Raw genomic sequence first — 20,646 nt, forward strand, 5'->3', positions numbered from 1 at the left:
GGGAGGAAACTCATAGCTCTGGGGCTGTTCTCAGGGAGCCTGGCTGGGAGCTGACACCTCACAGAGGCACAGGCCTGAGGGAGAAATCAAATATGTTTCAAGGCCCCCTGCAGACTCCAGGCTCCCTGAGAACAGCCCGTGGGGAATGCACGAGGTGGTGAATGAACCAACAATAAAAAGGATCACAGCCGAGACCAAGGCATCAGCAGGAGGGACCAGAAGGGGCCCCGCTCACGAGCCCCCGGAAGGCCAAAGCCTTCTCCTTCCCCCTCCTCTCGTGCCTGCAAAGAAAACACACCAAGACCAATGAAAACGACCCAGACGCGCGACAGCCCAGCTACCTTCCCAAGCAGCCACAGCGCGGCCTGTATTGATCAACCCAACACCTAGGTAATGAGAAATTGCCAACACAGTCACCAGGGTAACAAGTGTGTCCAGGGTGGTCAATACGATCTGTTCTCAGGAGGAAGTTAGGCACTCCCCCTCGCCGGCCTCCTAACTGGCCTCAGAAATCAGGGGAAACTAGTCCCCAGGACTCGTCATCTGGCCAGCCGACAAATGCTTTGGGGAAACGTCCAGCATCAGCACTTGTCAGTTCCCAGCTTTCACTCCAGATGATGGGTCAGCAGTTTGCGGGGGGGGGTGCAGCTGCCAGGCCTCAGAGCCAGCAAAACCCGCCTGCCTTTCCGTCTCCCCGGTACCAGCGTCCTCTGCAACCCCGCAGGCTCCGTCACACCTGCACTCACAGTGGCAGGTACTGTGCCCTCCCAGCCTGACTGAAACCAGGCCAGCTGCAGGCACAAAGGGATGGGGAAGGAGCCAAGCCACAGTGGCACCCTTGCCACGAGCAAACTGTTTCCTCTATGAAATTAGAGGCCTGGCGACAGGGACTCAACAGGCATCCCATGCCTACTGAATAAGGATCCCACCAAGAAGGGCTGCTAAGAACTCTTTCTCAAAGCCCAGCCACTGCTCATTTCCTGCCCCCTCACTCTACTGGGACCTGACTTGGAATCTCTGCTAGAACCTCTGAAAGCATGCTGCCTGGAGCGACTGACGACGCTCTCACACTGTGACAGAAAGGTCAAGTACACGTTTCTGGAGGGCAATTTGGTCAAACACATATATCTTTTAGGTAAAAAAAATTCAACTTCTAAGAATTTATCCAACCAAAACAATGCTGCTTATTGGTGGGGAAAAAAAAAAACAAACCTGGAAATATCCACCAACAGGGGAATGAAGAAATCAGACCCATCCACACCACGAACACCGTATAGATTCTGAAAACAATTCAGTAGGCCCGTCTGGGTTGGTGCAGAATCACTGTCAGAAATTAGGTGGAAGAAAGCAAGGCTGCAGAGTACTAGTACAGAATGAGCACTTCTTAGGGGGTGGGTACATAAAGAGCTAGTATGACAAGGAAAAAATTCTTTTTAATTTTTTAAATTTTGTATCTATATGAGACAATAGACGTTCACTAACCTTACCGTGGTAATCATTTCATGATAACGTGTAAGTCCAATCATTACGCTGCAGACCTTAAACTTATACAGTGTTATTGGTTGATTACATCACAATTAAACTGGAAGAAAAAAAGAGCTTGGGGCTTCCTCCCTGGTGGCGCAGTGGTTGAGAGTCCGCCTGCCGATGCAGGGGACGCGGGTTCGTGCCCCGGTCCGGGAAGATCCCACATGCCGCGGAGCGGCTGGGCCCGTGAGCCATGGCCACTGAGCCTGCGTGTCCAGAGCCTGTGCTCCGCAACGGGAGAGGCCCCAACAGTGAGAGGCCCGCGTACCGCACACACACACACACACCCACAAAAGAGCTTGTATGTACACACATTTCTAGAAAGATGCCCAGGAATTTATCAGGCATTGCCTAGAAGGACGGACTGGGGGTAAGAGCGGTAGCGCCCTGCTGCCCACCCCTGGGGGCAGCCCTCAATCCTGCTCTGAGAATGGCACCCCCGGGCATAACTAGAGCACCACGTGATGGCGCCGGACAGCAGTGACACAGGGCAAGCCCGGAGGAGGTGAGACGGGGAGGACTGAAGACCACCTTCACTTTTCACCTTCCTCCTCTGCAGAGCTTGGGTTTACCATGAAACCACCTGCCCTTCTGCAGCCCACACCTGGCCTCCCCTGGTGACACTCCCGCAGCACTTGCCCCAAGTCCCCAAGATCCAGGAACACTGAAAAAGCCTGGGCTGGTCCCAGCTGCCCATGGGCCTTTGACAAGCTCAAGAAATGGGTTCCTTCCCAAAATGAAGGCTTTAAAAAGCATCCCCATCCACTCCTGACTTCAGTCCAGGCCACCTCCTAGGCCTTCTCCTTCCCCTCACAGCTGTCAGGAGCACCGATTACTCATCATCCTCGGACCAGCTTGACTGAAGCGTGACATACATACAACTGTGTAGCTGCTGCCGTGACAGTCACAGGTGAGGGTCCCCCAGGTCCCCAATCATATCCCAACCCAAGACTTAAGGAGCCACTCACCCTCCTTCTGTCACAGGTCAGTTTTGCCTTTTTTAAAATTTCAAGTAAATGGCATCATGCAGTGTGAACTGAATGAGTTGCCTTCCTTTGCTCAGTGAGAGATTCACGTTTCTGCACACAGCACCTGTCTCCTCCTGTTTCTTGCTCAGTGATGTTCCGTTCACGTGATGGACACCTGACTTGGTTCCCGGTTTGGGCTACTATGAATAAAGCTGCTGTGAACGCTCACACACGAGTCTCTGGGAGGCCACACGTCTTCGTTTCTCTTGGGTCAGTAACCAGGAGTGGAACTGCCGGGTGGTATCGCCCGCATACAGCAAGCTGCCCCGCGGTGGCCCAAGCAGCTGTGCTGTGTCCCACGGTACCACCAGCGTGTGAGACCTCCAGCTGCTCCACATCTTCACCAGGCGAGAGCAGTATTTCACCGTGACCTTACTCTGTACTCCTCGTTCTGTTTTTAATTAATTATTTGGCTGCGCCAAGTCTTAGTTGCTGCACGCAGGATCCCTGACCAGGGCTTTTTTTTTTTTTTTTTTTTTGCGGTACGCGGGCCTCTCACTGTCGTGGCCTCTCCCATTGCTGAGCAACAGGCTCTGGACACGCAGGCTCAGCGGCCATGGCTCACGGGCCCAGCCGCTCCGCAGCAAATGGGATCCTCCCGGACGGGGGCACGAACCCACGTCCCCTGCATCGGCAGGCGGACTCTGAGCCACTGCGCCACCAGGGAAGCCCCCCTATACTCCTCTTGTGACTAATGACACCGAGCATTTTTCATGTCCTTTTTCATCACTCATATCTTCTCAAAGTTATCTGTTCAAAGTCTTTCACCCATTTTTTAAATTTGGTCATCTTATCAATTTGGAGGAATATTTTCTGTACTGTGGATAAAAGTCCTCAGTCAGACACACATGTTGCAAATATTTTCTCCTAGTCTATGTTTTGCCTTATTTTTCTCTTAACTGTGTCTTTTGAAAGCAAAAGTTTCTAATTTTGAAGTCTAACTTACCAATTTTTTTCATCTATGGTTCATGCTTTTTGTGTCCTAAGAACTCTTTGTCAAACCCAAGCAAAGCTTCCAGAAGTTTGTTTTTACATTTAAGTCCATGCCCCACTGAACTGATTTTGTGGACAGTATGAGGTCTCTATTTGTACAGATTCCCTGCTGTTTCAGCACCATTTGTTGAAAGACTCTCTCCCATTGAATTATCTTGTCACCTTTGACAAAAATCAATTGACTCTACACTCTTAGATTATTCCTGAACTTTCTATTCTGCCCTATTGATTTACATGCCTATCCTTACACCATGACCACCCTGTCTTGATTAATGCCGTTCACAGTGTGCCTGCAACCAGCTGCTGGAAGCTCTCTAACTCATTCTTCTTCCAAACTCTGACAGCTGTCTTAGGTCCCTTCCATTTCTATAGAGATTTTAGAATCAGTTTGTCAATTTCTCCCCAAAAATCCTCCTGGGACTCTGATAGGGATTGTGTTGAATCTATGAATTGTCTTAACAACACTGAGTACTCCAATCCATGAACACGGTCTCTCTCTCCAGTTACTTACGTTGTTACCAGGTTACCCTTAATTTCTCTCAGCAACTTCTTACTGTTTCCAGTGTATGGGTCCCATACACATATTTTGTTAAATTTATTCCCAGGTACTTCACAGACACATCACAGGGTGTCACTCTTCAGTACCTTCAAATCATCCCGACACACCACGCTACCGAGGAATGAGGCTCAGCGAGTCACAGCCCTCCGCACCACTGCCCACTCCCTCAGTCCAACCCTCAAGACCCTGGGACAAGAACGTCCGGACACCAGACGCAGCCACCCTCCTCCCCACACCAGCACCTACAAGTGCACAGGCCCCACCTCACCCATGCAGGGCATTCCCTCGCACCCTCAAAGTCCTGATGTCAACCTGCCCCTGACTCACATGACCCACGTGCTGCAGACAGGGGATCAGATGACGTCAAGGGTGGACAAGCTCGTCTGGCAGATAAGGACACTCGGCCCAGCAGGTTCCCTATAGGTTTGCACTGGCTGACCCACCAGCCAAGTCACCCCCACCGCCCTGTTATCCCTAGGTCCTCACGATTTAAGAAATCCCAAACTAGGAAGAGGGTGACCACCGTGGTGCCACGTGGACCCTTCTCTGTCCCTAACCTCTGCAAGACCGCAGAGCCCTCTACAGGCCCCAAGGTAGCAGGGAGCCGCCGTCACCAAGGGGGGGCGGTGCCACCTGGTGGCGGCAGCTCTCAGAAAACCACAGAGACGCTGGACGGCGGCCAGAGCCTGGGGTCATGACAGGCCCCAAATGAGCAAAATTACAGCAACGCCCTGACCGAAACACCCAACAAGGCTTCCCTGGTGGCGCAGTGGTTAAGAACCCGCCTGCCAATGCAGGGGACCCAGGTTCAAGCCCTGGTCCGGGAAGATCCCACATGCCATGGAGCCCGCGAGCCACAACTACTGAGCCCGTGCGCCTAGAGCCCGTGCTCCGCAACAAAAGAAGCCACCGCAATGTGAAGCCCGCGCACCGCCACAAAGAGTAGCCCCCGCTCAGCACAACTAGAGAAAGCCCACACACAGCAACGAAGACCCAACATAGCCTAAACAAATAGATAAAAATAAATTAAAATATATATACATTAAAAAAGACTCAACAAACTCCTGCCTGCCAGGCCAGGCCAAAACACCCTCCCAGCCCCTTGAACCTCTAACGCCAGGGCAACTGCTGGACTCCAACTTCTGCTGTCCGCTGAGGCTGGCTGATCACACTTTGGGGAAGGGGTCCCTGGACTAGCACGCAAAATCTCACGTCCACACGCACCCACTCGCAAACCTGTGTTTTTGTGGGGAGAAAGTACGACTTTCATCAGATTTTCAGAGATTCGTGACCCCATGGTGAGAAACTAACGTTCCAGAAGACTCTTCCATTTACAGATGTGGAAACGGGTGTAAAAGAGACCCCACAACACACAGGGGCTAAGCTGGGGTCAGACACATGTGCAGCCACAGTTTAACAGGGTCTGAGATGGCCCCAGTCACTACCGCTGCACTGAACACTGCGAGAGTGACAAAGGGTGTCCTTCAGCTCCTGGCGGAGCCCACCTCCGCCCACCAGGCAGGGACCCCCAGACAACGTCACCTTGGAACAGTGCACGTCTCTTCCTCCCACGCCCACCCCTTTGCAGGGACCCCACACTGCAGCAACGGGCCCCCAGCCTCTCCCTGTGTCCGAGAACCCTATGCCCATTTCCCACCCCCATACTCAATTTCAAGAGACGTGGGCTCCACCAATTTACCCTCCCTGCTCAGAAACCGCTAATGATGGCCCAAAACCCGGCAACAGAGAGCCAAACCCCTCATGCTATTTGTGGTCACACCAAGACTCAAGTCCAGCGCTGGACAGGCGGACTCAATGGGCCTGACCTCAGCCCAGGCGTCTGCACGTGCACCAAACTCCCCAGGTGATCCAGCTGATGGGCCACACTTATACCGCAAGCCTGTGACCCTCCAACCGGCACGCGACACACGTACCCGCGTAAGCAGGGCAGGAGTTGCCGGAGGTGAGGGCCCGCCCCAAACGCCCTAGTAGGGACAGGAAAGGGCGGAAGAGCTAAGGTTTCCGAGGGGCCCCCAGAAGCGGCCCAGGCACAACCGCCACAAAGCACATGAAAAGAAGGCTTCTCTTTACAGGGGCTCCCACCAGGAACCCCAGGAGACGAGGACAGCCAGCCACACCTCACTGCTCTGCAGTGTGCACGGCACCCGGCGCACAGGCGCATCTAACCTCCACCAACACAGCGAGGCAAGCCCTGCGGCCCTGCCCAAGGGCAAGGGACTGGCCTGGAGCAGTGCGAAGACTCGAAGAGGGGCGCCCTGACAGGCGGGAGGGCGGGACACGACTCCAGCCTTCGCGAGCCGCCTGTTTTCCCTACGGGGAAACGCGTGCCCCCCTTTCCTGCTGACCCCGAGCTGCCAGCAGGCGTGGGCAGCCCCCACCTCCGCCAGCGCTCCAAACCACCCCTTCCTCCCGCCTCCAGGGCCTGGTCACTAAGGGCAGGCGGGGTAAACACACAGCACGCGTAAGCACGGGACCAGCCCAGAAGCCCGCGGGCACAGGCCCCAACCGTGTGCCAGCCGCTGGGAGGTGGGCGGCGGTGGTCAGGTTTGGAAGCGGGACCAAAAGGTCTCAAGGAGCAGCTGCACCTTCCATCGTGTCCAGCACACTGACCCTTGCGCCATTCTGGCCAGAGACGGCAGCCGGCTGCGCGCCGGCCCTGCTGCCCTGACTGAGGCGTTCAAACACTCCAGCAGCCGGTGCCACCCGGCGCGAGAGGGCCTCCGATCTCCCGCACAAGAGAAAAGTCATGGAGCGTTCTCTTCTGACGTGAGCCTTCCTGGGAGTGGGAGGGAAGCTTCCCCACGAGTTCATCAGCCCAGAGAAAAGGAGGAAACACAAAACATCTAGGCCTCGCTGGGGCCAGCCCTACATGACCCTGGGTTCCGCAGGTGGAGTTCAGGAGGGAACAGCCTACTCTGTCCTCTGAGACTTAGCGATAGCGAGGCAGAAGGAAAACGAAGGGGCATCCTCAAGTGACAGACAGCTGGAGTCCATGGTGCGACGGAGCTGGTGCAGGTCCCAGAGGAGCAGTCAGAGGCTGTGATTACAGGACGGCCCTTTGCGGAGGGCTCTCTATCTAGGCCCAGCTTCCGAGAGCAGCAGGACAGACCCCCGAGAGGACACAGGCTTCAAGTCGCACAAGCAGACAAACAGGAGGCTCTCTAAACCCACAGGCCCCAGGCGCCAGGACTAAGCCTGAAGGACCAATCTCCCACCCCCACCCCCAGAGCGGAGCAGTGGGCAGTCGGTCTGCAGGCGGACCGGGCAGGGAAGGGACCTGGGGGCTAAGGGCCAGCGGTGGAGCGACACTGGAGAAAGGGGCAGTGGCCCCAGAAGGACAGGCAGCAGGACAGATGGAATCGGGAGCAGGGAGCGGTGGGAAGATGCCCGTCTGAGAACCAGGCCCGCTCGGCCATCCAGCAGCCCCGCCTGCCATTCACCTGCTGGCATTAGCTCAACAGACAAGCTGAGGCTGCTGCCAGGGCCTGATGGGAAACAATCCTCCATCACCCTGTGTTCCTTTTTTGCCCCTGAAGACTCAGTTTATCTCTACTCGTTACAACCACCTAAAAAAAATGACTTCCCTCAAAAGCAATTACTTCCTCAGTATAAATAAAAAAGAGCCCTTCAAGAAAACCCAACAATGCAGGGCCCACACCTGCCAGCGCCCTGTCGAGAATGTCCCGTCCTCGGCGGGGAGAGTCCCTACTTCCATCTCCTTAAACCTAAGCAGCCGCAGGCAGGGCCTCTGCTGGAGGGAACCGGGCTGGCAGGGCCCATTCTGCCATCCGTGCGGGGAAAAGGTGGGGACCCTGTGGCCCAGGCGCCGTCCGCCTACCTGATGCTCAAGCCCGTGGTCTGGTCCAGCCTCTCCCAGCTCTGCAGTTTCGTCAGCAGCCTCTGAAAAGACACGGAAGTAGAGCCCTTAGAGCGCTGTGCCCGTCATCTCCGTGCAAGCGCCGGGCCCTCCCACCTCCTCCACACACGCACCTCGACCCCTAGCACGGCAGCACCACACAAAACCGACGACATCACCTCCCTGATCCTCCGGAACGGCCCGCCCTGATCGCTGAGCTAAAACGCAGAAACGCGCTCATCCGCTCCAAAGCAGACAGGTTGCTTCCCAACCGCTGAAGCTACACTGCGTGCTTAACATCTCATTCATTCCTGGCTCCGTAACTTCAAGATTCCCAGCAGGCCAGAAGGACTGCGGGCTGGGGAAAGGGGTCGGGAGCAGACAGCCTCCTGGACGGTCCTGCGATAACCACCAGGGGGGCAGACGCTGCCCACGGCCTTGTGGCCCATCCTCCGGGTGCTCCTCAGGATGCCAAGCCCCAGGGCAGACAGACTTGGGCCGAGAGCCAAACCCCACCCCCCAACACACGCACGCGCGTTGGGCTGGGCCCCTGTGGCCGCTGGGAAGAACAGGGGGCAGCAGCGGTGCCCCCACCCGGCCCGCATCCCGGGCCTCCCGCCCTTGTATTCTCACAGCCGCTCCACTGACCCACATCCCACATCGGAGTCTTGCTACCTTCCCAGACCGCGTGCCTTTGTCTGGCCTCCCACTCCTTCCGGGGGCCAAGCCCAGCGCTGTTCAGTGCGCTCATTCAGCCACTCAAGTACTTCCTGACCCCTATCGTGTGCCGGGCACAAGACTGGTTAATAAATCTATTACTACAGCTGACGCTGAGTCAGTGTTTACCACTGTTTAAGCACGTTACACTACCTCATTTAATCCTCACAACCCTGTAGGGAGACACGCGTTCCTCGTTACACAGGTGGACAGAGAGGTTAAGTGATTTGCCGGGGTCACACCGCCAGCGGGCACGCGACAGCAGGGCTGGAACCCAGGCAGTGTGATTCTACATGCAGAATCTTAACCAACTTCAAAACAAACTACGTCCAGAGAAAAGCTGCTGGACTCCGGAACTGTCTTTTCGGGCTAAGTGCCCACGTAAGCCGACGCCTGAATGGGATTTGTGCTCCAGACCCACGATGCCTCAGCTGGCAGTGAACCCACTGGGGGGCGCAGCTGACGAGCACTCTGACCAAACTGCAAGCTACGGGAAGTGGTGACATGGTTTACGCCGGGCAAACCAGAAAGGAAGGTGACTGAAAGTGACCACGGGGAAGCAGTGTGGAAGGACAGAAGGACCCCGGGCCTGGAGCCGGGAGGCCTTCGTGCTGGTCTGCTCAGCAAGCGAACAAGGATGCTTTCGGCACTGACGTCCACGGCCATCTCTACAACAACCCACAAAATGTCCCCATGAGTCCCAGCAGTAGCCACAGGGAAAGGAAACTCAGCATAGGTGTCTGTTCACATCCATGGGTGGGAACAACGTGCTCCAGGTACCACAGCCACCTCCTCTCTCTGACTCAGCATCAGAGCTCCTGAAACAAACTACTACGAGCTCGGTGGCTGAGAACAATACACATTGACTGTCTCACAGCTCCGTAGGTCAGAGCCCAGCAAGGGCCTCACTGTGCCAGGTCAAGGGGTCGCAGGGCCACACTCCTCCTGGATGCCCTGGGGAAGAACCCGTTTCCTCGTCCGTTCCAGCCTCTAGAGGTGCCCACGTTCCCTGGCTCACAGCGCCTTCCTCCATTCATCGCCACCAAGAGCAGCAGCAAGTCCTCCTCACCTCACATGGCTCTGACCTCCAACCCCCTCCGGCCCCTGTCAGGACCTGTGAGCACAGCGGCCCAGCTGGGGCCCACCAGGAGCCCCAAGGGAGCCTCCCTACCACAGCTAGGGGTCAGCACCCTTCGATCCCCTTTGCCCACAGTTCTGGGGAGCAGGATGGGGCTGTCTTTAGGGGTCACTATTCTGCCCACCATACTAGCCCAGCGGCTGCCACATTTTAGCTGAACAGCTGGAATGTAGGACTAAAACACCCAGGGTCTCCCCTAGCCAGCCACAGGACACCCACGGGGACCAGCTCACCTCCTTCTCCAGCTCCAGGTCGACCAGGGTTTCCTGCATCTTCTCCTGCCGCCCCAGCCTCCGCTGCAGCCCCTCCAGCTCCTCCCGGAGCAGCCCGTTGGTGTCCCGCATCTCCCTGGCAGGGCCAGAAGCACAGTCACTCAAACAGCCGCACCGCCAGGGACGGTGCAGGAGCCCCTGGAGCAGGGGCTGCACCCAAGGAGGCTGCAAACATTTTGCACACGTGCGCACACACCGCCACCAACCCCCCCCCCGGGCCCCTCACCGCAGGCAGGCGTTCTCCTCCCGCAGCTGCCGCAGCTCCCTCTCCACCGTGGGCAGCCGCGCCAGCTCAGACCTCATATTCTTCACGATTGCAGCGTCCTGCTCCTGCAGGGTCAGCTTCTGCTCCAAATCCTGATCGAGGCCGGAGACAGAGGGGAGAGTGTCATGGGCGCCTAACTGTCCCAGATCCATGGCAACTTCCACGGCCCTGGCCCCCGCCTCTGGGCAGGCTGCGCCGGCTGTGCCTCTGCACAGTGTCCTCAGGGGACACTCCCAGGGTAGCCCCACGCGCCACGTGCCGTGCCGCCTGCAGGGCAGGAGCCCGTCACACGTCCGGCACAAGGACGCGCGGCGAATGCTCCGTGAATCGACACCCACCCTCCCACGCTGGCTCTGCTTGCCACTCCCGTGGCACAGGGTCCTGACTGAGTCCTCGTACGGTGAGGACAGCCTGTCCATTACGACATGTAGTCCCCGGGAACACACGGAGACACCGGGGAGACTCAGTGACGAGTCACAGAACAACAAGCACTAAGGGGCCCAGCTCTGGGCCAGGTACTGGGTCAAGCAGCGGGGACACCATGACACAGAGGACAGATGAGGTCTCTGCAGGGAAGAGCGTACAAAAGACAGACATCAGGCCGTGCAGGCAAGTCACTACTGAGAAGCGGGCCAAGGACTCAGATGGGCGGACGGGGCAGGGGAGACGTAACGGGTCGTGTGAAGCAGTGAGGGCCGGGGAGGAGAGACGGACGAGCCGCAGAGGACAGCACGTGAAGACCAGAGGTGAAAGCGAGCCGGGAGGTCTGGAAGCTGACACGATGGAGCTGGGGGTACACGGAGCCAGAGCACGGGAGCGGGGCCCGGTGCGCGGACGTGGCTCTACGGGCGGCGGCAGCCATCACGGCTCCCCGGCCGCGTCCTCCCACAGGGCGGCAGCACGGCCTGAACCAGAGTCACGCCGACCTGGCTCTGAGACCCGGCTGAGTCCTGCACTAGCTGTGCGACGTCGCGCAGGCTGCTGTTCACCCTCTCCAGTCCTGTTCTGTAATCTGCACAGCAGCCCGTGGTACCTGAAGTTATCACACGTTTACTTTTTACTCTCCGCGTTTGATTCTGATCTTCATCCAAAGCATGCGAGCTTCCCGGGAGCAGAAATGCACGCCCCGGCACCCAGCACCGCGCCCGGCACATAAGGAGACAACCGACACGTGAACAGCTACCGTGGACACGGCAGCTAACCGCCACTAGAGGCCACTGAGTACGCCCCCAGCTCTGAAACAGCCACGGGTCATAGGGGGCCGGGCCCGGCGCTGTGACATCTCCCAGGCACAGGCCAGGGACTGAAACGGAGCAACTCACCTTAATCCTCTGCTCTTGGTCCACCCGTGCTTCTTGGCTGGCCTGGAGCTCCTGAACCTTCTGGTTAGCTTCCTGCCATTTCCTATTAAGAAAAAAGTACACCATGTGCAGAAGCAGGCATGTGGTAAAGCCAGCACCTGCCCGCACTCTAAAAGCTCTCCAGCACAGACACACTCACTCACACACGCGTGCAAGCACACTCCTGCACGCTCCCTGCAAGGACGCCTCAGGGTCCAGGGCCCAGCCCCTGCTGCTGGCTCTGTGGCCTGAGTCGCAGGGCACGTGGGTAAGTCCAGACCACCTGCGAGTCCTCTCCCCTCCCCACACCTCTCACAATAGGAGCTTCTGCTGGCCCTGGAACAGCCAAAGCCAAGGACCCGCTCAGGACCGGCCCACCCCCCCCAACCCTGCCCCATTCCACCGAGTGGTCAGAACTCCCCTAAGACAACACCTGCTAAGGCAGAGGCCACGAGCTTTGGGAGAGCGCTGTCTTCCACCTGCATCTCCTGGCGAGCTGCTCCATCCTGCCGTGCCTTTGCTCAGAGGGTTCCCTCCCCAGGAACGTCCTTTCCCACCCACGTCCCCCCTGCCCCAGGGCATGTCCTACGCACGCTCAAACCCAACATCTTCTCTGAAAGCTCCCTCCAGGAAGGCATCCCACTCCCAGAGGAGGAAAGAAATGACTGTTCCCGCTTCTTATTCTTGGAACATTTGAAACACTGCTCTGTTCTAGCACTAAAAGGTCCTGCTTCAAAGGCCTCAGTGTGTCCCAACAGCCTGTGGATGGGAGGCCAGCACACGAAGGGCACTCGTGGAACCTCAGAGCTTCAGTGCACACGACGATCGTGAACGCTGGGCGCTCACGCCACAGAGGGCATACGCAGGAGAGCAAGCCTGGGTCTGGCACATGGTTAACGAGTGGACGCCCAGCTCGGCACGCAGCCCAGCAGGCTTCGGGCCAACTGCACCCAGGCGGACAGCTGGCCAGGCTTACCTGGCAAAGGGGCGGGGACCCCTGCCCTGAAGGGGGCGGACCTGCCCGCCTCCACGCTCACCTGTGCTGCAGCTCCAGCTGCTCCTTCAGCTCCTGCCTCTCAGACTCCAGGCGTTTCACCTGCATCTCCTGGTTCATCACGCTCCACTGCAGGTCCGAGAGCCTCCCCTTCAGCACACTGACGGTCTGAAAGCGAGACAGACAAGAGCCGGTCCCCTCCCGTCCCGCTCTGGAGGGCGAGGACAGAGCCATCTCCTCCTTTGGAACACGTGACCGCCCCTCAACCCCACCTGAGCCCCGCCTCGGTGACCCGTGGCCTCTGGAGTGAGAACGCTGCCGGCCGAGGCGGGCCCGGGCCTCACGCCTGGCGGCCTCCACACCCACACCCCACGTCACCCCTTCCCAGCCGGCGTGTGCACAGCCCCCCAGTCCGTGGCGGCCCACACCCACTCTGTCCTCAGCCCAGAATCCCTCCTCTAACCACCCCACCCCAGCACCGTGCCCCCCGCCCAGCTGTGCAGGAGACGCTACACAGGGACACGCCGGGCACCCGCCAAGCAGTCAGAAGTGGGCGCCGAGGCTCCTCAGCATGACGCCACGAGAGCCACACACAGCGAACGGGAGCTGCACGAGTGCCGCGGAGGCCAGAAGGGGTCATGGGGGAAGGCACGGGGAGGCCTCCAGGACAGCGAGTCCGCTAGACGGACACTGGGGCGGAACCGCGGTCCTCAGCTCGGACCACACCCTCCCCAGACAACCTTCTGGTGAGGGGACCCCACTTGTGGCTTTCCTGGGGCAAGAGAGCACGCCTCCAACAGGAAAAGCCAGCCCACTCAAGGGCGTCACTCTAAGTTAACAAGTGGAAACATCGCCGCATCAGCCTCTGAGAGTCAGACATCAACCTACAAGCTGAGGGCAAGAGGACGGCCTGGCAAACTCACCACAGTGAGCAACCCTCACACGGGGCACCGTCTGCAAACACGGAGGCCACAGCAGGCCCCCCAGGGAGGCTGATGGGGGGGTGGGTCTGTGTCCTACCCTCTCATCGACCTGCATGGTTTCCTTTATTATAACAGTGACTCTCAATCCGGGACCCAAAGAAGAATGAAGATACTTAAGATTTATTTAACAATGAACATATCCTTTGAGGATTCTTCCTGAACTAAATAAAGGTACAGGCGCTGTGCTGAATCCAGGAGCCAGACAGCCCACCGCCTGGAGGACAAAGCTGCGCGAAAGCCAGGCCACCACCAGGATGACCTCAGAGAGCACGAGCATCTAGGCCAGGCACCGCGACAAGAGAACACAGCTGTGCGGGCGGGAGGTTTACAAACCTAGACTCGGAACCAAGGACACCTTCTCCACGGGGTGAAAAGGGAGATGAGCAACGTCGGGGTCTCCGTCCCAAACCGCCACAACCCTTGCCACGCCAGGCCCCACGGGCATCTGCTCTGCAACTTCTGTGCCAAGGGTGCCGCCCAAATTGCTCCTCACTGAGCCATGTGCAGGACATGCCCACCCCCGTCCTCCAGAGAAGCCTGCGAGAGAGCACAAGCAGGCACACACCGAAGGCGGGAGGAGGACTTGTCTTACGGCCGCTCCTGCCAACATCCACGTCAGAAGACAGATGTAGGAACAAGCGTAACATGCTCTCCAGCGCGGCCAAGGCAGAGATAACCTGGCGCTGCTCCGAAGAGCCACCAGGGAGAGAAGACCACGCAGACACAGAACCCCGGTGATCCCGCGGCCCCCGACTCCCCCCCCGGCAGCGTCTCATCTTCCTCCTCGCAGCGCCTGTGATCCTGAGCAGCACGGCAAAGACACAGGGAAGGTCAGAGGAGTCCAATTTCCACAAGCATCAATGTCTGGGTTCTGTCTCTAAAGCTTACACAACCTTCGGTTGGTAGAGACCATAAGGACTACGGTTGATCTATGCTCTGGTTCCAGACATATTCTCAGATGCTAACAAACCTTATTAATAATCAAAGAAATGCAAATCCAGAGGCACATCTCCGGGGGCGGGGGCAGGGGGGGCAGAATCACAAGTATTTCCAGAAAACACCATTATCCGTGACAGGTAGAGGTTCCAGCGAAAGTAGAATCCTCAACAATAGCTACTAGTAGAACACAGCAACTGGTAGCAAAAGCCAGAGAGACCTGTACCTGGTGATCTTATAACCCCATTCCTAGGGATCTGTCCAAACAAAATCATTCAACGGAAACAAAAAGGCTACACGCATGAAGCTATCTACCACATATGTATCTGTATGAGAGTGTGTGTGTGTATTAAAAAAAACACTTGAAAGTGACCAAAAGCAGGTTAGTCAACCACTAAAAGTAATCACAAAGACTAAAAAAGTATTCAACTTACTAACTGAAAACCACAGAATGGAAAATTAGTATTTCTGCTACGATCACAACCACGCAAAAACGTAGGCACACACGTGGGGAGCAGAAGTACACAGGGGCGCTACCACGGAGCTACCGTGCTGGAGGTGGGAGTTCATCTCCCCTCCGCCCAGAGACTGCTCGCGGGGAGAGGGCAGCACCCCAGCCCGGGGCCCCAGCCCCTCACCTCGCCGGCTTCGGCCAGGCCGTCCTCCTGGTCCCGCAGCCTCTTGCTGGCCGCGTCCAGGCTCTGCTGGCACACCCTGTAGCGCTGCAGCTGCTCCTTCATCTTCCCCTCCGCCTCGGCTTCCCGCTCCTGCAGCTGCCGAATGCGCGTCAGGAGCTCCTGGTTGCGGTCCACCTCGCGCTGCCAAGGAGAACGCCTGGTGAGACGGCGCGTGAGCAGGCCGAGCCCAGCCCACTCTGCCCGCCGGACAGGACCAAGACCCAGAGCAGAGCCACCGACAAGGCAAGAGCCAAGCCCACAGGCACCCCGAGGCCGCAGCGGGACGCCCTCCAAGGTGAGCACCCGGCCACAGCGGCGCGACGCCACATCTCATGGCACCCCCCCGGGAGGGCGCTCGGCACACGTCACCGCCACCGACCACTGCTCACGGTGGCCATCTGCAAGGAGGAGCACAGCGATCTCACTCAGACTCGACCTTGGGAAGATGCCTCTGAGCTTGGCAGCTCCGGCGGCTCCCGTTCCAGTGAGTCGGCACGCCCCCAGCCCCCAGAGAGTGGACGACCGGGCAGGGACAGGGGGCGTGGCCAGGAGCCTGCAGGCAGGAGCACGTGACCATGGGCCCTCATCTCCCCCAGAGCTTCAGAGCCACCCTGCACTGGCCCCCTCGAGGGGCCGCGTGGCTTGCGCTGGTAAGGAACGCACAGAACTCAGACTCCTCACTCTGACGATCTCGGGGTCCGAAGGGGCAAGTGTCGGCCGCTGAGGTCACCCTCAGCCCAAGAAGCAAAGGGACCACAAGTGGCAGCCAGAGTCCCAGGGGCAAAGGCACCAAGTCCTAGTTACATGGAGCCTGACACTCTGCTGACCTCTGACCTCTCATCAGGAAGCTGAGCCGCAGAAGCTCCCGCCAAGGGCTGCCTGCCGGGCACTCGCAGGGCCTGCCGTACTCAGAGGCAGTGCTGAGACCAGGACTCTCGGAGCCCAGCGGCAAGGAGGAGCTTAAGAAAAGCACGGCCAGGGCCACGGCCTCTTGCTGATCCAGGGTTCAAAGGAGCCACCAACCGCGAGTGCAGCCTCCAATCCACCAGGAGGCCTTAAAGCCTGGGGCCCTGCCAAGATGCAGGAGTGAGCCGCTGCGGCTGTGCAGGGGCCCGGCCGGCACGCCACAGGGTAAGACGTGGCATCCCTCCTCAGGCTGCCGGCCCCAAGGGCGCGTGCGGCAGCCCAGGCAGGCCCCAGACCTTGGGCACTGAAGTCTCACCATCTCATAGGTGTTTCCAGGTGGCAGGGCTGAGATTCCCACCCACCTGCCCTCCCCACCCACTACCAAACTGGCAGTCCCTGAAAAACCTTCGCAGATACCCAAGACTCAAAGGGACAAACTGAAAACCACTGGCTCAGACGGTTCGAGAGCCGTCTTCAGCTAAGTCCACGGGCAGCGGGGAAAGGCCTCTCCGAGAGGAAGGCGCGAGCTCAGCGAGGGGCCCAGGATTAAGCTCAGTCAGCCCTGTACCCTTGGATTTCCCCAAGAAAGACTGTCAGTGACTCACTTCAATACTTGCAAGATTCCCCTGGCCTCTCCCTCTTCCTCTTCCCACCGGCTCCCCCAGGACATCTTTCCTAGGACAACCCAGAACATCGGCCGAAGCCCCACACTGAGCAGTACCAGGGCCAACGCCGAGGCAGCAGTCCCCCACCTGCAGCACACTGGGCTACTGGGTCCACACAACACACCACGGCCACGGGCCTGCACATAGGGCTCGAGTGCATCCAGTTAGCATCTCACCCTCGAAGGCATCAGCTATTTCTACAGGGACTAGGAAAGAGTGGGAATATGCCACGGAAGGTGAGAATGGGGCCAGATATCCATCCTCAGGGAAAGCACAGAGGCCAGAGACTTTCTGGTCCAACGCTCTGCCTGTGGCAGCATTTCCACGACTCATCAGCACTTATTGAAAAACCCTGGCAAAGTGCTGTTAATCAAAGCAAAGGAAGCATGGAATTGATGCACTAAGTAAAAACCTAGCATCTCCTCTGGGTAACAGCCTGCCCTGGGTAAGGCAAGGGCAACCTGAAGCAGCCCGAGATTGGGGTTCTTGGCGCTGAGGCCTTATAACCATTTGCACAAGAGCCAGCCTGGACCTGAGACTCTTACACAAGCCGGTGACTTTCGAGGCCTGTAACCCCCAGGCCACCTGGCATTTGTGCCAGACCTCCATCCCAATTCTCACAGAGAAGACAGGGCAACGAGGCAGCCAGCGGAGACGAATGCCCACCAGCACCTCACTGCGCAGACGTGGCAGGGCAGCCGTCCCTTCGTGCTGCCCTCCCCGGGGACACAGAGCACACCTGAGGCCCGACCCACTTCCTCAGGTGGCCTAAGAAGGCAGGCCCTGGACACCTGGAGGAGAGCACCTGGGCCGCTGGCTGGGCTCTTGCTCCCCGCGGTCTGGCAGGTACACGCACCGCCCCCTTGCTCTGGGGGGCCCCACCAGAGCCCACCTCATAGCTCCTGGCACTGGCGCTGGCTGCCCGCTCCAGTTCCACGCGGGCCCTCTTGTGACTCAGCTCCATCTGCGTCTTCTCCCGCTCCACCTGGATGAGGTGGGACCTGGAACGGATCTGCTCTGCTCGCTCCTCCAGCTGACCGGGTCATGTGCAAAGAAAAGACAGGTCCTCAGAAGCTGCGTCAGCCAGGCGAGGGGCTCACTCAACACTCCCTCACCAAGCACCTGCTCCCAGCAAGGCCCTCGCTCAGCCCTGGGGAGGAAGGAACACCGGGCCCCCAGGTGGGAAAGGAGTGCAGGGAGGCAGCAAGACAAGAGAAGGTGACAAAGGACGAAAGAGGAAGGTGCGTTTTCAGATGACAGTGTGAGGGCTTGTTTCCTATGCCGTGTAACAAACTACCACCAACGCAGCAGCTTAAACGCGCATATGCTGGCTGTCGGTTTCATGGGTCAGAAGGCCGGGCACACAGAGCCAGGTTCTCCGATCAGGGTCTCAACATCTAAAATCCATGCAGTCGGCAAGCTGTGCTCTCCCCTGTAGCTCAGCAGCCTCTTCCACGCTCCTATTTCCTTGCTGGCTGGAAGGCCCAGGCTGCTGTCAGCTCCCAGAGGCTGCCCACATTCCCTGCCACACGGCCCTCTCCACCTCCAAAGCCAACGAGTGGAATCCCTTTCCTGCTCTGCATCTCTGACTTCTCTGTCTGATCTCTGGACCCAGATTTTAAAGACTCACCTGATTGGGTCAGGCCCACCCAGGTACTCTCCCTACCTTAAGGTCAACTGATTGGAGCTATTAATTCTATCTGCAGAACCGCGGGGCCACAACACCTAGTTAGTGTTCGATTAAGTGGGAGAAACTCCAGTCCACCAGGGGCCAGCAGTTTGGGGCCCATCTCAGAAGTCTGCGTCCCCCAGAGGGTAGGTAAATAAGGTGGAACTGAAGCTCTGAAGGGCCTCAGAAGACACAGCCAACAGTACCACCAAATCACCGACTGCAAGGGCCTTGTCTTCAGGGGGCTAGAGCCCAACCCCTCCAAGAACGGCCTGCAGTCCAGCAACACAGCATCTCCTGGGCACTTAACAGAAATGCAGAGTCTCGGGCCACACCGCACAGATACCAAATTGGAACCTTCCTTTTAACCATATCTTCAGGTGATTTATATGCACGTTAAAGTTCAAGATGCTCTGGGCTATAGAAAGTGGTTCTCATTTCAATCAGGGACATGGGGCACTGTCTGGGGACACAACTGATCGTCACAAGAAGGGGCGACACTCTGTGTTGGCTCCTGGCATGTAGTGGGTAGAAGCCAGGGATGTTGCTAAACATCCCACGATGCACAGGAATGTCCTACAAAACAAAAAATTATTCAGCCCAAAATGTCAACAGTGCCAAGTGTGAGAAATCCCAGGCCAGAGAAAAGACATTTTCTCCACCCTTCCCCCACATACTTTGGAGGCCAAAGTCCACACTTTCTTTACCCCTCTGATATTTTCTCTCATTTCAATTCCCACCTGTTGACATTTGGGAGTTCCTAACTCTACCCTCCATCAAACTCAGTCTTCCTAGTCTCACTCGGAGTCTGCAGCTAGGGCCCAGCTTCTTCAGAGGATGGCGGGACCCCAGCTCCGAGGGTGTGGGTACCACACGGAAGTCCCGGAGACACACATCCATTGGCCACATCTTCCTGGAACATTGACTATATCTGAAGGAAAGTCACTGAACATATTTTTATATTTAAGCCAATACTGACACGTAGCACAGCAGACTATAAACACCTGCACACAGAAACAGGAACCTTAAAATAAAGCAGGGGAGGGGACTAGTAGGCAACACACTGCTCTCTGCCTCCAGACTCCCCAGACCTGCAGCTGCTCTGTTCCCTCACTTGCTATTCCCTCACCTGCCAGGCATGGTAGGAAAGAGACAGAACACTGACTGAAGTCCTGAGACAGGACAGGTCCAAGGTCAGGGCTCCTAGGCAGGTCCGGTGCCACATGGCTCTCTAATCAGCTCACTCTGGCTACAGCTCTCATTTACTGATCTCCCAACCGGGGAAGCCTTTCAGGTCATAGGTGAGTGAGAACAAGGGACCCTGGAAATTCTAGACTCTATAGTTCCAACAGGCCAAAAGTTCCCAGACATCTCCATCAATAAAATTATAACTTTCTTAGACCAAAGATGCCAACTTCATATTCTGCCAGTGAGCAAGGATCAAAAAAAAAAAAAAACAAGAAAAACCCTATAGTCTGTCACCACCACCATTTCAAAAAAGGTGTTTTAACAACAAAAACAAATATAAATGACCTAATTTCAGGATAAAGAACAGTCCTTGCCAAAAAAAAAAAAAAGGGCAGTGAGCAACTTAGCCCACTAACAAACACATAGTGATTCAACCATTCAGCAAACGAATGCATACAAACACAGCAGCCCCTGTTTTAGCAAATGTGGCATGGACTCATCAGGGCTCCCAGAGCAACAGGAAACCACTGGCTCGTCTGACACAGGACATTATAGCAAAAAGGCTGCAACAACACAGGCAAGGCTGACAAGAGAGAAGGAATGCAAGCAGAGAAGCCAGAGATCACCTGATGCAGCCCTGACAGTGGCAGGGGCCTGGACATGGCTCAGACACCACATCCCCTCCCTATGTGGACCCAGCGATCCCTGCCCCAACTAGCACTGACCCCACGACTCTTCAGAACCTGAAGTCCTTCAGGAGACCTGAGCCTTTACAACTGTGTCCACAGTGAGCATTGCCGAGAACTTGGAATAAAGTGAAATAAGACTATGAGCAAAGTGAAACTATAAAAATCACCCCACGGCAGACTGAAGCGAAGATGTGCAAATGGCCCCCATAGTCTGAGGCTGTCA

At 57.3% G+C, this 20,646-nt stretch overlaps 1 protein-coding gene across 1 annotated transcript in view; it reads right to left on the reverse strand.

The window, feature by feature from the left end:
* The window catches only part of MAD1L1 (mitotic arrest deficient 1 like 1), a 319,426-nt gene that overhangs the window by 295,601 nt on the left and 3,179 nt on the right, over positions 1 to 20,646 (reverse strand). Inside the window, exons 3-9 of the mRNA XM_030849542.3 lie at positions 17,770 to 17,910; positions 15,268 to 15,447; positions 12,754 to 12,878; positions 11,699 to 11,780; positions 10,338 to 10,468; positions 10,073 to 10,187; positions 7,967 to 8,028 (exon numbers count right to left, since the gene is read on the reverse strand). Of these exons, the coding sequence (XP_030705402.1) occupies positions 7,967 to 8,028; positions 10,073 to 10,187; positions 10,338 to 10,468; positions 11,699 to 11,780; positions 12,754 to 12,878; positions 15,268 to 15,447; positions 17,770 to 17,910 (836 nt within the window). The remainder of the gene's footprint in view (positions 1 to 7,966; positions 8,029 to 10,072; positions 10,188 to 10,337; positions 10,469 to 11,698; positions 11,781 to 12,753; positions 12,879 to 15,267; positions 15,448 to 17,769; positions 17,911 to 20,646) is intronic.

The sequence above is a fragment of the Globicephala melas genome, chromosome 15 (genome assembly GCF_963455315.2).
Source record: "Globicephala melas chromosome 15, mGloMel1.2, whole genome shotgun sequence".
Taxonomy (NCBI): Eukaryota; Metazoa; Chordata; class Mammalia; order Artiodactyla; family Delphinidae; genus Globicephala; species Globicephala melas.